The sequence below is a fragment of the Micropterus salmoides genome, unplaced genomic scaffold (genome assembly GCF_014851395.1).
Source record: "Micropterus salmoides isolate LMB-PRFRI ecotype aquatic unplaced genomic scaffold, ASM1485139v1 Ms_hic_scaffold_5, whole genome shotgun sequence".
Taxonomy (NCBI): Eukaryota; Metazoa; Chordata; class Actinopteri; order Centrarchiformes; family Centrarchidae; genus Micropterus; species Micropterus salmoides.
In genome coordinates, this window is record NW_024044237.1 from 36067954 (window position 1) to 36088438 (window position 20485).

The 20485-nt window shown below is 42.2% G+C and overlaps 1 protein-coding gene across 1 annotated transcript in view; it reads right to left on the minus strand.

Annotated features, from left to right (window-relative positions):
• The window catches only part of tgfbi (transforming growth factor, beta-induced), a 37505-nt gene extending 26303 nt beyond the window's left edge, over positions 1-11202 (minus strand). The window contains exons 1-2 of the mRNA XM_038699437.1: positions 10902-11202; positions 9834-9932 (exon numbers count right to left, since the gene is read on the minus strand). Coding sequence (XP_038555365.1) covers positions 9834-9932; positions 10902-11014 — 212 coding nt within the window. The 5' untranslated portion in view covers positions 11015-11202. The remainder of the gene's footprint in view (positions 1-9833; positions 9933-10901) is intronic.
• Positions 11203-20485: the final 9283 nt, after the last annotated feature.

Genomic DNA, 20485 nt, shown 5'->3' on the forward strand with positions numbered 1-20485 from the left:
TAGGAAGGTTCCTGAGTCAAGTGACCCGGATGTATTTAAGCAGCAGCCACGATGAGAGCTGGTCGAATCCTCTAAAAGCTGTGGAAAGGTGCTTCACTGATTCCTTTCTCGCCTCCTTCGGCGTAGGGAACACCGGAGCGTCCTTTACCAAAGGAAAAGAGATAATGCCGTCCCACAATTCCTTGCGGCAGCAACATTCAAAGCGACGCACAGTTCTCAAACTCAAACAGTAAAATCCATCGACCACACGCAGAATCCAGGACAGGACAGCAAACAAACTTTATTCTGTATTTGACTAATTTATGATTCTTGAATAAGAAACTCACAATTTCCTTCTCTCTTTTGATTTGTTTTCTTTTGGCTTTGCTGTAATCTGATACTGTTAAAAACACTAGTTTATGTTGTATTTGAATTTTCTACAATTTAGAAAAAAAATAATTATCCATCGTCCATGACGGATAACGGATGTAGATCACCATCTCTTATGGCATACCTTGCTAATAAGCACATGTTTTGAACTATCAATAATAATAGAGACCTATATTCTGGTGAAATGTGATCGATACGCTATATGTAAGACCACAAGGTTGTTTTAAAGATGTCCTGAATGCTGAGTGGGGGGTCTGGGGGGCTTTAAACACTTCATTTCCTGCATTCTGGAGAACGTTTCTGCACCAATTTATGGTGGAAATATTGGGGGGGGGGGGTTTAACCTTTATTTATTCAGGGGAACTTGACTGAGAGGAAGCTCCTGATCACATTCACACCTGGAAGCTGCCCAGTACAACCACAGCCTGGTCTGCTGGCCACTAAGCACTGGAGCTGTTGGGGTTATGGGCCTTGCTCAAGTGGTGATAAATGAGGGGGGGCAAGCACTGCGTGGTTTACTTTCCACACCCAGATTTTATCCTGTCAGTCCGGGGATTGAACCGGCGACCTCCCGGTCACGAGCTCGCTTCTTTAACCTTTGGTTCTGCCCCCTAATGTAACTGTTTTTATATATGTAAAAGGAAACACGTGACATTTCAATATGTATATAACAGAATCTAAGTGAGTGCAGCTCTCAGTCATTCTGTGTTACTTTCAGATCGGTTTCTCCTGCAGATCAATTTTTCTCCTATAACATCATCCCTGCTGAGGCGACACATGCAGTCATGATTCAGTCTTACCTCCTCTTTGGTCGTGTTCACAGGGAGAGAACGGGAAACGGCCAAACTGTGTCAGGAAGTTGGTAAAGTTACTGACTGCTGCTGCACGTCTAGATTCTAGATTCTAGTTAGAATCAGCAGCTTTCTTTGGACGACACATTTGTTTCTTCTATATTTTAATAGCACTGTAAATAAACCTGTCTAAAAGGCATTTTCATTTGTTATTTAACATCAAGCAATATTTCAGAATGTTTTTTAACAAATTATGCTTTTAAAAACTCGCCAGTGTGAATGACACCAAAGTCATTATTGTCTTAATAAAGGCAGGGATCACGCTGGATAACCTCTACAGTAAATCCAATTTATTATTTACATCCAATAATTGGGATTCATGTAGATAAATATTGGCGAAGGGGGAGTGTGAGCAAACATTCATAATGCGACAACTTCCATTATCTGGAGACTAGCACCTTATCTGCCAACACGGTAAGAACGCATCTCCTTCACATCGTTCTTTGACCTCATGACGTTTTCCATCGAGGTCGAGGAGAAGTGGTTGGAAAGGACGTTTTTTTTTCTTTTTGCAGCCACAGAGTTTAATTTAAAGACCAGAGGGCCGAGCTGTGGGGGGGCTTCGGGGCGGGAGTGAGTTATGAGTTTTCCTTCTGCTGACCTCCGACCTGCTGATCCTTCTCCACAGAAATCCACTGACACACAAACAGAGGACAAAGACTCCTCACACGCCCCCCCCCACACCCCGAGTGTGAATCCAATTAAACTGTCAGAGATAAGAGCGTCATGTTTCCACACACTGACACTGAGTTTTTGTGTTTTATGAATGATTTGTGTGTTTTGGGGCGTTCGGGTCGTCTAACAGCTTCACTTCCTTCAAACGTCCACAGAAACTCTCACTTCCTCTTTTCTTTTTTTTCCCCCTGATCTGAGCTGAAAGAATCCGTTTGATTAGAAACACTCGCCTCCTCTGACTGAACATTTGAAAGCTGCGCTTTCCCGACCGAGTCCTTCACAACCACAGACTCGCTTTAATAACCACACAAACACCCAGCAAGGCTCTCAGAAACACGTCAGCAAATATACAAACTAACGCACGTTTACGGTTCAGTCAGCCTGAAACACACAAAGAAGAGAGAATTGAAATCCTCTTCATTTAACTACTCAGAGGTTTTTAATTAATCACAGACACACTGGCTTCATTCACTGACTGACTACTGACGACACTGATCTCTCACTCTACACCACATTTACAGTCGAACGTCTTCATACTGCGTCGTGACCAAGAGGGAACCTCCGGGTCTGAGAAGCGAAGCCAACGCCAATATTATGTAGCGGCAGCACCGCAGGCTGCGGAGGCTGATGGTTGTGGTGAGGGTAACTGGCTTCGAGGGGGCTGTCAAGAGTAACATAGCTAGCTATCCAGCCAGCTAGCTGGCAGTATCAAAGTAAACAAAGGTCCTAGAAATGCAGTTCCGGTCCTAGGATTGCGGTCCTGAAACTGCAGCTACATACTACTCGCCAGCGCTGAAGAGCCTGAAACCTGCGTCCTCTCCAGCAGCCAGCAGGGGGCGACTCCAGCGGCTGCAGAAAGAAGTGTGATTGTATAGAAGTGAGAAAATGTTTCTACTTGTCAGCTGATTTATTCCCTCAGTAAACACTTTCCTGATGAGTTTCTGGTCTCAGTCGCTAGTTTCAAGTCTTCTTCGACACAGCATGATGTTCATTTAGTAAATTATGGTCCCATTTAGAGGAACAGAGACCAGGAAGCAGGGGAGGCTTTAGGGCGGGGCTACAAGCTGACTGACAACCTGTCAATCAGGATAGAGGCGACTCGTATCCGCTGCTCTGTGTACGTTTAACCAGCGCCGCTGAAAAAGCTTATCAGGAGTCGGCTGCTCATTTTTCAGGTAAGTACGTTTTGTTTTAAGCCTGTTTATCGCTAGCTAAAATTAGCATACCAGCTAATATTATAGTTAAAGTGATTTACAGATGCACCTTGCTAACCAAGCTAGCGCCACCCTCTCGTCCAAATATGGTCACGTCTGGTTCCATAAAAACAAGATGGCGATGACCAAAACTCCAAACTGGAGGCTTCAAAAAACAAATGATGTCGCCGCGGCTATGTCCACATTCGTTTTACAGACTGTGGTCGAGATATATTCTCCTATATCGATGATATATTCTCTTATTTATCGATTAAATATTCTCCCGTATACTGATGTTATATTCGAGCTGCCATCAGACTCTGCTGGACCTTAACAACAACCAGGACAGCAGCTCTTCATGAATCCTTCACACGGTTTGAACACAGAATCCCTTCCTGAGTTCTCCGTAACGACTAAAGCCTGATTTATACTCCTGCGTAGGGTCTACATGTGTAGCTACGCCGTAGGCTACGCACGCAGCAAGGCATTTATACTTGTGCGTCCGTGTGTCCGTCAATCTGCAATTACACCCCCAAACACTAGTCTGCAGTAGCGCTACAGCGTCCACTGTGTTGACTTTTGCCGGCCGAACAGGCTAACTTCTGGTTTCGCCCTCCGCTAACGCGAATGGGGGTAAAATTGTAAACGTGCGGCTGGTGTAGCCTTTTCAAATGTTATCAGCCGAATGGATCACATTCTGATGGTGAAACGAGTCATTTCGCTCGGGTTGTGTATACATATATATTGATCCACTGTGTTACAGCCGCTAGCAAAAGTTAATTCAAAGCACGGGCACTTCCTGTCAGCTCGGAGGCATTGCGAGGCTACCCAGCTGACCAATCATAGAGCTTACGGTCCGCGTCGCCTTGATGTGTAGTTACATTTTTGAGGAGGTGCACGTCAGGCTACGCTGTAGGTGACGGCGTAGGGTAGGATGCTACGCAGAGGCTACGCTGTCGATTTGACGCCGAAGTATAAATTGCACTTAACCAGTCTCTAACAAATGATAAATCAGGTTGCACTGTTTAAACTAGCGGTTTTTAGAGTCTGAAACTGTGGCCCCTCCCCTCAGACAGGAAGAAGACGTCAGTTTTGCTCAAATCCTGGATGCCTATAGGGATCATGATTACGTTAGATGAATTAAGCTCCCACTTTGAAAAACCTCTGGCGTAAACTTAAGGTTAACGTTTCAGCAAGTAAAGACGGTGGTGATGTGCACAGAGATAAGATGCTTGCCTTTGGTGTGGGAGACCTGGGTTCAATTCCCACTGTGAGACATCCACCATTGTGTCCCTGAGCAAGACACTTGTTTGGTTGCTTTGGATAAAAGCGTCAGCTAAATGAATAAATGTAAATTAATCGGTTGCTAGGAAACAGGAAGAAAAGCACATGTGACAAACAAAACGGGAAAGACACGAGGCAAAAGGAGACGATCAGGGTCGAACACAAAGACAGGAAGAAGGAAAAAGAGAAGTGACGGAAGAGCAGAGGACAGAAGAAGAGAAGTAAATTATCTCTATGGTAACGGGTGAATCATTTCAACTGTTAAAGTGCTGAGGCAGCTGTTTCCGTGGAAACTGAAAACACCAGTCAGCTCTGATCAGGTCAGTGAGAGTGGATTACTGATCGGTGGCGTTCCCCATGATGATGTCAATGATGTAAAGTCACCCAGTTAAACTGTAAAACACAGGAAGGAAACCAGGCAACCTACAGGCTGCAGTGTTCATCGTGTTGGCTACGTGTTGGTGAAACACAGTGACATAAACAAAAGAACACAAGTTGTCTTTGTTATTGTTGCTAGTTTAACTGCTTAACACACAGTTAGCTAGTTTAACTGCTTAATACACAGTCAGCTAGTTTAACTACTTAATACACAGTCAGCTAGTTTAACTACTTAATATACAGTTGGTTTAACTACTTAAAATACAGTTGGTTTAACTACTTAAAATACAGTTAGCTAGTTTAACTGCTTAATACACAGTTAGCTAGTTTAACTACTTAATATACAGTTGGTTTAACTACTTAAAATACAGTTAGCTAGTTTAACTGCTTAATACACAGTCAGCTAGTTTAACTACTTAATATACAGTTAGCTAGTTTAACTGCATAACACACAGTTAGCTAGTTTAACTGCATAACACACAGTTAGCTAGTTTAACTGCATAACACACAGTTAGCTAGTTTAACTGCATAACACACAGTTAGCTAGTTTAACTGCTTAATACACAGTTGGTTTAATTACTTAGAATACAGTTAGCTAGTTTAACTGCTTAATACACAGTTGGTTTAATTACTTAGAATACAGTTAGCTAGTTTAACTGCTTAATACACAGTCAGCTAGTTTAACTACTTAATATACAGTCAGCTAGTTTAACTGCTTAATATACAGTTGGTTTAACTACTTAAAATACAGTTAGCTAGTTTAACTGCTTAATATACAGTTGGTTTAACTGCTTAAAATACAGCTAGCTAGTTTAACTGCTTAATATACAGTCAGCTAGTTTAACTGCTTAATATACAGTCAGCTAGTTTAACTGCTTAATATACAGTTGGTTTAATTACTTAGAATACAGTTAGCTAGTTTAACTGCTTAATACACAGTTGGTTTAATTACTTAGAATACAGTTAGCTAGTTTAACTGCTTAATACACAGTCAGCTAGTTTAACTACTTAATACACAGTCAGCTAGTTTAACTACTTAATATACAGTCAGCTAGTTTAACTGCTTAATATACAGTTGGTTTAACTACTTAAAATACAGTTAGCTAGTTTAACTGCTTAATATACAGTTGGTTTAACTGCTTAAAATACAGCTAGCTAGTTTAACTGCTTAATATACAGTCAGCTAGTTTAACTGCTTAATATACAGTCAGCTAGTTTAACTGCTTAATATACAGTTGGTTTAACTGCTTAAAATACAGCTAGCTAGTTTAACTGCTTAACACACAGCTAGCTAGTTTAACTGCTTAACACACAGTTAGCTAGTTTAACTGCTTAACACACAGTTAGCTAGTTTAACTGCTTAACACACAGTTAGCTAGTTTAACTGCTTAACACACAGTTAGCTAGTTTAACTGCTTAACACACAGTTAGCTAGTTTAACTGCTTAACACACAGTTAGCTAGTTTAACTGCTTAACACACAGTTAGCTAGTTTAACTGCTTAACACACAGTTAGCTAGTTTAACTGCTTAATACACAGTTAGCTAGTTTAACTACTTAAAATACAGTTAGCTAGTTTAACTGCTTAACACACAGTTAGCTAGTTTAACTGCTTAACACACAGTTAGCTAGTTTAACTGCTTAACACACAGTTAGCTAGTTTAACTGCTTAATACACAGTCAGCTAGTTTAACTACTTAATATACAGTTAGCTAGTTTAACTGCTTAACACACAGTTAGCTAGTTTAACTGCTTAACACACAGTTAGCTAGTTTAACTGCTTAACACACAGTTAGCTAGTTTAACTGCTTAATACACAGTTGGTTTAATTACTTAGAATACAGTTAGCTAGTTTAAATGCTTAATACACAGTCAGCTAGTTTAACTACTTAAAATACAGTTAGCTAGTTTAACTGCTTAATACACAGTCAGCTAGTTTAACTGCTTAATATACAGTTGGTTTAACTACTTAAAATACAGTTAGCTAGTTTAACTGCTTAATATACAGTCAGCAAGTTTAACTACTTAAAATAGAGTTAGCTAGTTTGACTATTTTATACACGGCTAGTTTAACTGCTTAATATACAGTTAGCTAGTTCAGCTATTTTATACACAGCTAGCTAGTTTAGCTATTTTATACACAGCTAGTTTAACTACTTAAAATACTGTTAGCTAGTTTAGCTGCTTAATACACAGTTAGCTAGTTTAACTGCTTAATACACAGTTAGCTAGTTTAACTGCTTAATACACAGTTAGCTAGTTTAACTGCTTAATATACAGTTAGCTAGTTTAACTGCTTAATATACAGTTAGCTAGTTTAACTGCTTAATATACAGTTAGCTAGTTTAACTGCTTAATACACAGTTAGCACATTTAGTCCAGTGGGACCCAACTCTGGGGTTGGGAACCACCACCAAAGGGTCACCAGGTAAATCTGAGGGGTCGTGAGATGATTAATTGGAGAGGAAACATTAAAAAAAAGGTTCTGATACACAAATCTGTTTTCAGTTTTTGGAATTTGGATGGTTTGCTTTGTTGAGAAATATCAGATCATTTTACCTCTTGGGGCCTTAAACATTTAAATGAAACCATGTGAGAATTTCAGAGGGAAAATGTTTGGTGGAGCTGATAACTCAGAGACTTCTGAAATGTGACGAGGAGACACAACAATGCACTGAATTTCTATAGTCACAAGTCAAAAAGTTTGGAAACAAGGATTAAATCTTTAACGCTGCGTTGTTTTTTTATAAACTCATCATGTCTTTCTTCAAAATATGATATTTTTCATGTAAATCTTAATCTGAAAGGTAAGTAGAAAATATGGCTGTCTGTAGTGCAGTAAAAAGTACATATTTCTCTTGTAGTGGGGTATAAGTTTAAAGTAGCATGAAATGGAAATACAAACATTTATAACCGCTACAGCCTTTAATTAAAGTTTCCACAGTACAACCTCTGGCGTTGCTGAACACATTCAGCTCTGTGACTTTCAGAAACAGCTTCTGAATTAAAAACTCTCCTCCCGTCTCTTAAATCTCCCTGATGTCAGTTACCGTCCTCCCTCCTCCGTCACATTCACAGCTTTGCAGGGAGACGGCCTATAAAACGCTCTGTTTAGAGCTCGGGAGGATTTTGGGACGTAGTTTCCTCTGCTGCTCGCTCCAAACACATCTATCTTTGTGTTGTTCAACATGAAGAAAGGAAAGTTTCAGAGAGCAGAACGGAAGATTTCAGGTGATTTTCACATTTACAAGAGGAACGTTTTACTGCCAGAGTCACCCAGACACACTGGGCTTTAATCCTGCTCAGCTCATGCAGAGTGAGATCTGCGACACAGCTGGTCCACCACTGCTTCAGCCTCATTAATAATGTGTGTGTGTTTCCTTCAGTCTGACTGCGGTCTCTTTGTTTCCCCTCACAAACTGAAGTCTAAAAGCATCCGGCACTTTCCTTCAGTACAAGTCAAAGTCCTGCATTTAAAGCTGCACTGCAGCAGATAAATCTGCTGGAAAATGTTCCTTAGGTTGAAAAACAAAAGTTTCTCCTCAGTGAGATGAGAACAGTTTCAAAGAGCTCATCAAAAGTTTGTTCACTCGCCTCCCAAACAGCTTGATGTCGGAGATAAAAGGTGTCTACAGTCGTGTTTCTATCTTATTGTCAAGCGAATTTTAAGCAAACCTTTGAACGTCGCAAAAAAGGAAAAAGAAAATGTGAATTAGTAGCGTTTCCATCAGCTGGTTGGAGCTTCAGAAATGAGTTTCAACTGGGCAAGTTGTTACCAGCTATGTTGCCACATTAGGTGAATATTTAGAAAGACACTAACAGCGGAAACAGCTGATCAGTCGTGAGGGAAATGTTCGCAACGTCAGAACGTTTTTGGCAAAGGTGTTTCCATCTCACATTTAGTGCATTAACTCTTTTTCCAAAAAAGCAAAAAACACCTCAAGCGAGCGTAAAAACTTTTGTGCAAAATTGAGGATGTTTTTTTTTTAGAATTTGGCCGTTTCAGCCATACTTCTAAATTTTTTAGATGGAAACACGACTAGTCATAGGACCCCTACACTGGACTGTAGGACAGAGAGATGGACTCAATACACTGAACATGAATCTGATGATTCACCAAGGAGATGCGTGAATATATATATATATATATATATATATATATATATATATATATAAACAGAGACTGTTTTTAGTGAAATTGGTAACGCTACCTACGTAAGTAAAGATTTTAAACCCAAACTAGGACCTTTTCCTAAAACTAACCAAAGTGTGACGTTTCACATTAACCACTAGTTTTATTTTGAAAGTATTTGACATGGGAAACCAAAATATCCGAGTTCCTAGTCAGCTGCCCCGAGCATCAGCAGTAGTGAAAACTGTAGTGCTCTCCAACCTCTATCGGTGGGCATGTTGCTGCGGTGTTTGTATGTGAAAAATACAACGTAATGTGTTGTTTTCAAGTGGTATTGCTAACAATAGATAGAGGTGTCCATCCGACTCCTGATTTCCGAGGTAAAAGCAGTGTTATAACTGCTAACTTGACCGCGGAGCCTTACACGTGCTAAGATGACTCCAAAGGATACCGAGGGCGTTAAAAAGCGACGCCATGAGGTCTCGACCGAGTGTCCACATGTGACGAGTTAACAGTGAGAACTCGTTGCCTCACACGACGCTCCATGGTGCCACAAAACTGTCTTGAACTTCTCTGAGTTTCAGCGTACAATAAAGAAATAAAACCGATCAGAACGTTAAAAGCAGCTGTTTGTGTGCTTCACAGGAAGCCTTCAGGCCTCTCAGCAGAGTTCAGGACTCGGAGGTAAACTGACACTGATGGTTCTGCCAGGCCGGAGCCTTTTCTTCTTCAGAGGTTATATAAGAGGTGAGGACACCTCCGGAGAGGGACATTCCTCCGTCCACAAACTCCAGCAGGGTTAAAGTCAGACTGCAAACTCCTGTCAACACCACAAAACAAGTTCCAGAGATGGAAACACAGGCGTGTCCACACTCCTCAAGAGAAGAAATCTGATTTAAATCTGGGACTCCACATCTTGTGATCTGTATAATATATAAAATAACGGACTCACGTGGGTTTCCCGCAGATCTTGCGATGGTACCACTGTTTGCAGTTAGTGAAATATTTCTTGTCACTGCCTTTAATCTGCTGCATGGCGCAAACATTCGGTCTGAAAGAGAAGAGAGAGGAAAAGCTTGTTTAATACTCCCGCGGTCTAAATATGCAGCCTGGAGTTATTAAAGTTATTAAAAGCTTTAATCCTGAGATCAGACGCAGCAGCAGGGTTTAGAGAACACACTGGTTAGTTAAAGCGTTCATACATTAAAGTGTTCAGAGGTTAAGAGGTCAACACACAGATGTTCAAAAATCATAAACTCCTGTTGCTGCTAGAAAAACAACAACATCTATGAAGTCACTGATGGTTTCGATGTCTCAGACAGATCAGGAGTTAAAGCTTCATCTGCTGGTTAACAGCTGAACATCTCTGTACATCTGGATTCCTGCAGTTTCTGTTAATTAGTGACTGAATTCATTACATTCCACCTTAATATGACAAGTTTCTCTTAGGGCGGAGAGGTCACAAAGGAATACTTTCTCTCAGCCTGCAGCTCCTGTAAGTTCACAAAACCTCAGAAAACCATCATGAAGTCATTATGTGTGTAGAAGATTTTATATATATATATATTATATTTTTAGTAAAGGTTATATAGTATTATAATACAACTGGACACAGAAACTGCTGATTCTTTAAAAATACAGTTTCCTGTGTGGAAATCATCAACTTCAGCTGTTTAACCCCTGAAGGTCCATCAGAACTGTTCATGTTGCTTCTTTTACTCATTTAGTTTTGATTTATTTGATTCCGCACAGGTTAAAAAGTCCTGCAGTGAAACCAGCGTGGATCAATAAAGTCTTATCGGTCACACAACATTGTCATTATCAGATTATCATGGTGATGCATTTTTGTCCCGGAGATCATGAACTCGCTGTAAAGTCGGCAGACAGAATATTATCGATAACCTGAAGTTAACACTCGTAACTGTGACGTCATCGCCGATAAATCAATCATAAAGTTCCCTGAAGTCCCAGCTGAGGGTCAGAGACCAGAACCTCCTGCAGAACATTCACTTTAACTCACCCCTGCTGCCGGCCTCTGATCCGGCTGTGCTGCAGGACCGCCTGGTACGGAGACCGGGCCACACAGACGGTCAGAACCAGGGACAGACCCAGGACCAGCACGCACACGTTCATCTTTATAAGACTGGAAGTCCTTCTGCTGCTCAGGTTCCTTCTTCTCTTTCTTGTCCGCAGACCCTCCAGGATCCGGGACGGCACGGACTTATAAACCAGAGGAGGAGGAGGGGGGAGGCGGAGAGGAGGGGCGAGACACCGGACACCAAGGAGGACTGGGGTCCTTCAGCAAAACCCAAAAACCATCTCAGATTCTGCAGACAGAAAACTAAACTAAACTATCTCCAGGATCCGGAACAGATTTATATCCGGGGGGAGGAGGGGGGGAGAAAAAATCTTTATCTAAAACGCATGGAAGATTTATGTTTAAGGTTTGCTGTCATACAGAATCACACTTTAATGTATTCAAATACTCAGGAAGTAACAACAAAACAGATTACAGATAACAAATTATATAGATAGAGAGAAAAATAAATATACAAGTACAGAAAGCCGAGCAAATAAAATTATCATTAAATTAAAATAAGGATGTGAGCGAGTGGTAAGTTTCCTGGTTTTGGTGCTTTGACCCTTTTAAACTTTTGTTAAATAGAGAAAATTCATTTTTAAGTGCATTCAGTGACATTTATGTGTAAAGTATTTTATTATGATGATGGAATTATTAACTAGAAATTCAATATGCTTGTTTTTCTAGATTCCTCCTAACTGGATGGATTTGACAGAGAAGAATCTATTTATGGTTCAGAGGTCATCAGAAGGATTTCCAGACATTAAGGATCGTGTCACAGAATAAAGTGCTCTGTTTCTACATTTACTTGTGTCTGCCAAGCTACAACGCTGTGTCGCCTTAAATGTTGCAAGGAATTGTGGGACAGCATCACCTCCTTTCCTGTGGTAAAGGATGCTCCAGTGTACCCTACGCTACAGGAGGTAAGAAAGGAAGCACAGAAGCTGCTTTCCTCATCACGGCTTAAATACTTCAGTTCACTCAGAACCTTCCTGAGCAAAAAGACTGTTGGACCGCAGCCCAGCAGTGTTTCCATGTTCATTTGCTGTCTTCTTCTTCTTCTTCTTCACAGCCTTTGTTTGTTGCAGCGCCGCCTGTAGAATAATATGTGAACATATTTGTGCTCTATAGTGCCACCTGGTGGTCAGAAACGCCACCTTTTCAATAGGTGCGTTTGACTTCATGTGGCGCTGCGCAGCGCTGACTTAACGTGATGCATGCTGGTTAGAAATTGTGTCAGACTTTTGTAGGTTTGGGAACCTCAGATTTTTACTCTTTGCAGATGATGTGGTTCTGTTAGTTCATCAGACCGTGACCCCGCCCGCGATTCACTGGGGCGGTTTGCAGCCGAGTGTTGAGGGTTAACTCTTCATCGGAGGTTCTCTGCCGGAAACCAATAGCTTGCTCCCTCAGAGTTTTCTGCTCAAGTTCAAGTATCTCTTGCAACACCTGTACACCCAAACACCCCGTCTGGCCAAGTCTGAAGACTACATGGTCCAACATGTGAGGCGTTCAGGGACACATGCTGCTGCTTTGTCTGAGACAGAAGACGTCAGTGACGAGAGCAACTGCTGGTTATCCGTCTGTCGCCCAACCTGAAAGACGCGAAGCATGTTCTAGTCTCATGGTAAGCCTACACAGACATAGACAATCTTACCTTGGATGTACCTGTCCAGGTGAGTGTCCCAGTGTGATGAGACAGAACAGAGTTCAACTTCAGTTAAAGCCAGACTCCAGCTGAGATTTGATGGTTGTAACAGATTTCCTCTCAGCCGTGTCTCCTGCTGTCAGGCAGACAAACCAAGAAGTCTTTGTCCAACGCAGCAGCTGTCTCTGTCTGAACCCACATCAGTGATGCAGATCTGAGTCTCACACACATTTTCAACATTTCAAACTGACTTCCAAATGAAGTACAGCCACTGACACGCTGTTGTTCATTTTATTAAAAGTTTCAGAAGCTGTTTATAATTGCACCACTACCCCAGATGTGAACGCTCTGCCACATTCAGGTCTCTTCTGCAGAAGAGATCTTGATCTTAATGAGAGCTCCAGATTAAATGAAGGTTATATTTATGTTTTTACATATGACGCATATCTTTCACACCTGAAATGTCTTGAAGCGTGTGCCTACGTTAGAAATCATCACGTTTCTGTCCGGCTGTATGTGAATTATTTATATTCACATCTTTGACCAGTAAATCACAAAGTAACAGCTGACTGTCTGACTTTCTAACTGATCATACTTTTCTATTTGAACAGTCTGTCAGCTTCACTGCAGAGGGCAGATTTACTGAACTGAGCAACATGTAGAGACTGACGCCCTGATCTGATCCAGACCGTTTCCTCCTCCACCAGACAACTCGGAGACGTCAGTTTGTTTTTGAAAGAAGCTTATATGATTATGGTTTTTCACAAAAAAGAGCATTTTATTTTCCCTGCCACGTTCATGTGCCAGGAATAAAGTTCTGTACTTGAGTACAATTCGGAGGTAGTTGAGGCTTTTTACTACATTATTATAAAACAATATAATCAACAAATGCATGATGATGTATTGATTAAGATAAAACTCACAAGCTACCAGCAGAATATGAATTAAACGTATTTGGAAAAAGGCCATTCTGCATAATGAGTACTTACTCTTAATACTTTAAGTACATTTTGACGCTGAGGTACCAGAGTATGTCTGCTGTTTCCACCTCTGATCAAAGCCAGCTGTTACACAGTGCTGCGTTCAAGAGCTGGAAAACTCAAAGCTGGAGGTTAAATGAACACAAATACAGAAAGTTCCTGAATCTCTTCCAGGTGCAGGGAGTTTGTATAAATCTGTCGGGTGGTATCAGCTCCACACTGACGGGTAAATGACTCCAGCGGACAGCGTGGGAAGAGATCCGGCTCTCTAAACACTGAACGACATATGTTGAAGGTTTGTTTCTGACAGCAGCCACTTTTCAACAACCAAAACATCTGTCCATCACCTGAACTCACTTTATCAAAAGACAACTTCATCAGGTTCATCAGGCTGGTGATACGGCAGGCAGAGATCTAAGAAGCAAACAAATCAAATCCAGAAAGTCCAGAAACAGGCAGTCCACAAGTACACAGTCCAGGAAACCCGAGGAAACTACCACACGGAACAGCCTGACGAACTAGCAAAGACAACACTAAAACCAAATACACTGAGGAGGCAGAGATAAGGGACAGGTGAACCTAATCAGACAATCAAGGAGGACACAGACAAAAACAAAAGAGGAAGGGTTTACCAAAATAAAACAGGAAACACAAAACCAAACCCATGACAGACACATGTCTCTATGTAATGATCTATCATCAGTGACACTTTCCCTCTCTGGAGTGTTTTGCTCAGGTTTCTCTGATCCCCTACTCTGATTACAGGAGGTTTCTCCTTCACACAATGTTAAAGGAAACCAGAAACAAGATGGCAGACATGCAGCTAAAAATACTACCAACACAGAAACTGAACCGTGAAGGTGAGATGAAGTCAGAAGTCAAATATCTCAAACAACAACAAACACATTTTATGCAAACAAGATATTATTAAAACACAATTCTGGGGAGTTTTTAACATCCAGATTCTTTACAGGAAACATGGACAGAGACAGAGTTTCTGCCAGCTCTTGGATTTCTGTCTGTCTTTGAAAGGAAGCTTCACTGCGAGATAAATGTGGGTGTCGTCAGCATAAAGATGAATATAGATGGAAAATAATCAGCCCTGCCCACCCGTGGAGAGAACATGTGGGCTGACCGTCTGACGTAAAAAAAATAAAAGGAATGACTCTGTGAGATGAAATCATCTCTCTGAGGATGAGACACAACGAGTCGATGCAGCTGGCGAGTCGGAAACATCAGCTGAGGTCAGAGAGGAGGAGGAAGCTTCATCTGCTGTTAAAGTGTTTAATATGAAATACATCAATAAGACATGAATAAATAACCATGTGGATAAACTTTGTAAAATATAAAAATGAACCAACAAAGCTGCTCAGCATCAAAGTGAGGAGTCCGTGTTAGCATTGTTAGCTAGCTCCTGTTAGCTTGGTATATTTCTATCTGAGAAACATCTTCAGAGTCACGACGCTGCCGTGGTTATTAACATGACAAGCGCTGTCCACAGTCCGGCTCCCGGACCTGAAGTACATGAGGTAAGTCATCTACAAAACATAATTTAACTTAAAGCATCATTATGTGAGATGGTGTGTTGTGTGATTTGGCGTCCCTACCGTTCCACGGTGTAATTCAGCGCTGCTGTAAATAAGAATACAAATGTATTTGTTCTGATTACATGACGATCAAAAACTAGCATGTCGACAACTTTGCTAACAGCGAAAGATCAACCGCGACAACTGAGAATACCGAGCTAGCTTATTCCAGAGAGCTTACTTTGGACATCGTATACTCTCTGCTGCTTCTTATAGCTTGTAGGAGAGTCGTCTTGGTGCTGCAAAGCGTTTCGCCCGGGCAGCGTTTCCTGCCCGGGCTCCATTGTTAATAGTGCAGTTTCCAGCGTAAGGAGCCCGTAGTGCCTATAACAGAGTCAGTGAACCATAGAAATGATTTTAAAGCTGTTACTACATAATGTTGTTTTAAAGCATGTCAGCTTTGACTTTCTTCTTGAACCTTGGTCTCCTGAGTGAAAGTCCTGAGTTTACCCGGCTCAACCATCCACCCCACCACCCACCTCCTTACACGGAATTTAATGCTCTTTATCTTTTTGTCACCTGACTTCTTCTTCCCTTAGAGTTTGCGGCCTAACAAACACCTAAATACAGGTTGTAATAAGCTGCTGTATGATGGACCTGTAGGCCCGCTTGTCTGGTCAGGACGGGCAGCACACATCACTGTTCCCATTCGCATGTTTCCAGTTGACTCACAGTTAACAGTGATGAAATCATGTACACAGCATACAGTGCTTCAGACATCACCCGCATCTTCATTAAAAGACTCATGGCCCAGACTGCAGACTGCAGACCCTGTTCACTGAGTCAGTGTTTAATGTGATCAGCTGTTGTTTAGGTTCAGACTCTGAGAAGATGGAAAATATCTGAAGGGGGATGTCATTGCTCCTGTTTGTGCTGTGAGGTAAAGTTGGACCGGCTGAACATGAGGCCGCAGTCCTTTTAGTATGACGGTCTCAAACACAAAGAGGAAGTTTGAGTTGGACTAGAAGAATCCTGTCATCAGTCCACGATCAGAAGGTAGCAGACCTGAAGTTAAGGCTGACCTGCGATTCACGTTATAAGTATGATAAATGTGCACAAACTCTGCCTTATGAACGTGCTGTGGTGGAGACATTCTGTTTGTCCTTTTGTCTCAGATACAAACAAAAACAAAGTCACACAGATCGTTGGATAAAGCTGGAGTTTATAAAAAGCAGGTGACGAGCAGGAAGTGCTGCAGAGACACGTTGTCCTGATTTTCAGTTTTGCAGCTTTGGTCTTTTTTGCACACACGACATCTGTTTCCTGTCCGTCCTGAAGAGGGGTCCCCGCTCCGTTGTTCAGACTGTGAAGCCCCCCGAGGCTGGTTTGTGATGTCGGGCTGGATGAATAAAGTTGACTTGACCTCTGTGCGACCTCAGCATCAGGATAAAACACCATCCTATTTCCCAGCGTTGCCACGAGAGGGGGTCTGTGACGGCGAGTGGCAGCAGTAATGTTCATCTACAGCAGAAGAAGAAGCAGGTAGCACAATGTGGCCATCAGCCTTCATCAAATTTTCTTTTCCAATTCGCCAAATGTTCCACAGAAGCTGCTGTGATGTGACGTGAGGAATCTCCGGGTTGCCCTTCAGGGTGGACGCGGCTCTTTACAGGCGGTTGTACCTTTTTCACACGGCGCTGCTGCTGCAGTTTAAAGTGACGGAGTCTGTTCACAGCGTCTGAAACCTGCTCTCTGTGTTCAGCCGCTGGTCTCAGCTGCCTCTGCAGGGCAAAGCATCAATAATGATCATCACTCACCTTCACTTTCTTTTTTTGTGAGTCATTCTAGGAAGCTCTGAAATCAGAGCGCCGTCTGCTGCTGGAATGAACTGAAGACAAGTTTAACAATGATGCAGTTATATAAAGTGTCTTTTAAAGATTCACTTCATCGTTCATATATTTCAGGTCCAGACTGAACTCTGGGTAATATTGTCAACAGAGACCCAACAGTTCCCGGCGTGAGCAGCACTCGGCCACAGAGGCAAAGAAAACTCCTTTTAACAGGCAAAAGCTTTGAGGAGAACCTGGACCCAGGAGGGGGGCGGCCACCCTGGTCCAGGGGGGAGAGAACACAGTAGCACAATGCAGGTTTTCACAAGGTAAAACACAATTTGCAGATCTCACTTAGACTTTTCAGCAGAACTCTAATGCACATGTCCTCCACACTGGTAAACACAGTCAAACACAAATCGAGAACACGTGTCATTGTTCAAACACAACAACTCAAAATTGATTTCGCTCGTTTCAAATCACGTGACACAACCAGTATAATCCAGTTCAGAGAGCAAACAGGTTGTTGAAGGTGGGACGGAGAAAGTCTAAGAATGGATGGAAGAAACAACGTGAGAGGACGAGTGGCCCTGAACTGTGGGCTTCCCCTTCGTTTACAGTCCTGACTGCTCAGAAGATTTCGACTGACCGCAGGTTCATATCAGCAAAGAACAAGAATTACAGTATCACAGAAACAAAGGACACGTTTGTGAGATGCAGGGTACAGTACTGTAAAAATAGGAGAAGGAAGAACAAAAAAAAAAGCAAAGCAGAGTCTAATTTCTGATAAATTTTGAGCTACGATGATAGAACATGTTTTCAAAAGATGAAAATCTGAATATTTGTTTTGAGATTAAAAATGTCCTTCTCCCTGAGAACTACGTGTTTTCCATTTTTTGGTGTATTTTTTTTACTGACTGCTTGATAGTGTTCATCATTTTGATCGCGTTGTTTAAGATTTTAGAGCAGCATTTGCTTCTGAGCACAGGTAAATCTGTTTTGAGGCGAAAGTTTCATTTTGCACGAGGAGGTTCTGTGTTTAATGTTTTCAGAAAATGGAGCAAGGTATCAGAAACTGCAGGACGAGCTGGAACATGGAGGCAGCCACAGATGCAGAAACACCTGCAGAGGGGACAGAAGGAGCGAGGTGAGAACATGAAAACCCACTGACTCTACTTGAAGTTATGTTAGCTAACAGCTGACGGCTTCAGAGGGGGGGCTGAATCCTCCCCCCTCTGACCCTCCGGGACCTTTTCCACTTGTAAAACTGTTAACAGGAGGTACATTTCTAAGTGTACCCTCCTGGACCTCGTGCTGCACAAAACAGTCGGTAAACCAGGTCCACCACCTTGGACTTCAACACAGCCACACCAACACCTCCCCCGTCACACGGACACATGCCACCCCCGCCCCCACCCGCCCGTCTGTCTCCTGCAGCCAGGTGAAGAGACTGCACCGGGACAAAGCTGCAGGGCCAGACGGTATCGGGGCAAGTGGTGGGGACATAAGGACCACCAGGATCTAGAGACGTGACAAAGCGCAAGAACGAGAGGAGAAGATTTTATAAATAAATATGAAATGCTAAAATATATGAGCGGGGGGTCTCGAGGCATTAAACACTTCGTTTCCTGCATTCTGAAGACATTTTCTGCACACACTTATGGAGGAAATGTCTTTATTTATACAAAGGGAAGCAAAACACAGCTGGCAGGTGACAGTTCCAAACTATAACAGTATAACAGAATGTACAGCAGTTTTTTAAGCTTAAGTTACTTTTTTTGGACACATTTGTTTCTTCTACTTTTAAATCGCATAGCACGTTTTCTTGTGGTGCAAATAAACCGTTGGTGCGAGCTGTTTTACAGAACACGTTCTACGCCACCTCTTCAACCTTATCCTGAACCAGGAGAAGGTCCCAGAGCCGGGGAAGACTTCCTGCCTTGTGCTGGTACCAAAGAAGTCCTCTCATCTGCTCTCAACCATTACAGACCAGTGGCATTAATGTCCCACGAAGTCCCAGAGAGACTGTAGCTGATCTCAGGTGAACCCCCTCCCTGGACTGCCTGACGCCCTGAGGTGGAGGATGCCCTCGTCTACCTGCTCCAGCGAGCACCTTTCACCTGGACTGGTCTGGTGACGCTCTGAGGATCCTGTTCTTTGACCTCCCCGGTGTCTGTAGCACTGCAGGCAGAGACCTCCAGCTCCTCCTGGTTACTGACCGATAGACCACAGTCTGTGTCTGAGCAGGACTCTGGACTATCACCGTCCCTCTTTACACCTCAGACCTCCAGGACGTCTCAGAGTCCATGAAGACATTCAACCTGCCAGCAGAGGACGAAGTATTCAGATTCTTTACTTAAGTAAAAGTACTAATACCACACTGTAAAAGTACTCTGTCACATGTAGTAAAATAAAGTCCTGCATTTAAAATATTACTAAAAGTGTGTGAGTATAATCCAGAAAATGTACTTAAAGTATTAAAAGTAAAAGTACTCAGTGTCCTGTGACACGCAGGATTTTACTGCTGTAGCTGTTTGAGGTTGAACTATTTTGCATCAGACTGATGATTCTTTTCTTTCTGGATCAATCAGCTGATTATTTTCTCCATTAATTGATTGTAACTCTTCTGTAAATAGTGAGAAATGTTGTCCCAGTTCCTCAGAGCCCAAAGAGACTCCTTCACAGTGTTTGTTCTGTCAGTCCAAACCTCAAACTGATCAAAAACACGTTAAAAATAATCAAAAGGAAAAGCAGCAAATCTTCACATGAAGTGTTTTTACATGAAAAATGACTTCAACCATTAAAAAAGGTCATTTTCTGTTAATCTAATAGTTCCAGCTGTACCTGTTTAAGCTGTTGGAGTTTAATTTATAACTAAACATCTTTTATAAACTCTTCACGTGTAAAAATCTGACTTTGTAAAGTAACTGAAGCTGTCAGATAAATGTGGTGAAGTAAAAAGTCCAACATCTCCCTCTGAGACGGAGCAGGAGGAGAAAATACTCAAGTAAAGTACAAATACCTCTAATGTGTACTAAAGTACATAACTTGAGTAAATGTACTTGGTTGCTTTTCACCACTGCAACCTGCTGGAAGTCAGAGTTTCTCTCCAGCAGACTGAGAGGAACCAGGCGGACATGTTTTTTAAAATAATCTCTGATGACCCAAACTGGACCTGAACCCGCCTCAGTCCAACTCCAGTGAACCCGCCTCCATTACAGATGCAGAGAGCCGCTGGAGGCCGATGACGGGGGGAGAATATAAAACAAAGCAGATGTTAATGATCAGTAATTATCCTCCTGGAGCTGAGCTCAGATCAGACAGACAGTAAAACACTCAGCAGGTCGACAGGAAGCTGCTGAACGAGCGTCTGTCTGCTTCCTGCTTTGTGTTTCATCGCGAAACTACAACGTGACATTAATCTAAAAAAAACAAACGCTGTGACGGTTCAGTTCACTCTTGGGTTCACGGCGAAGTGTGCAAGCAGGAAGAAGACAGTTAGTACATTTACTCGAGTACTGTCTTTAAGTACAAAATTGTG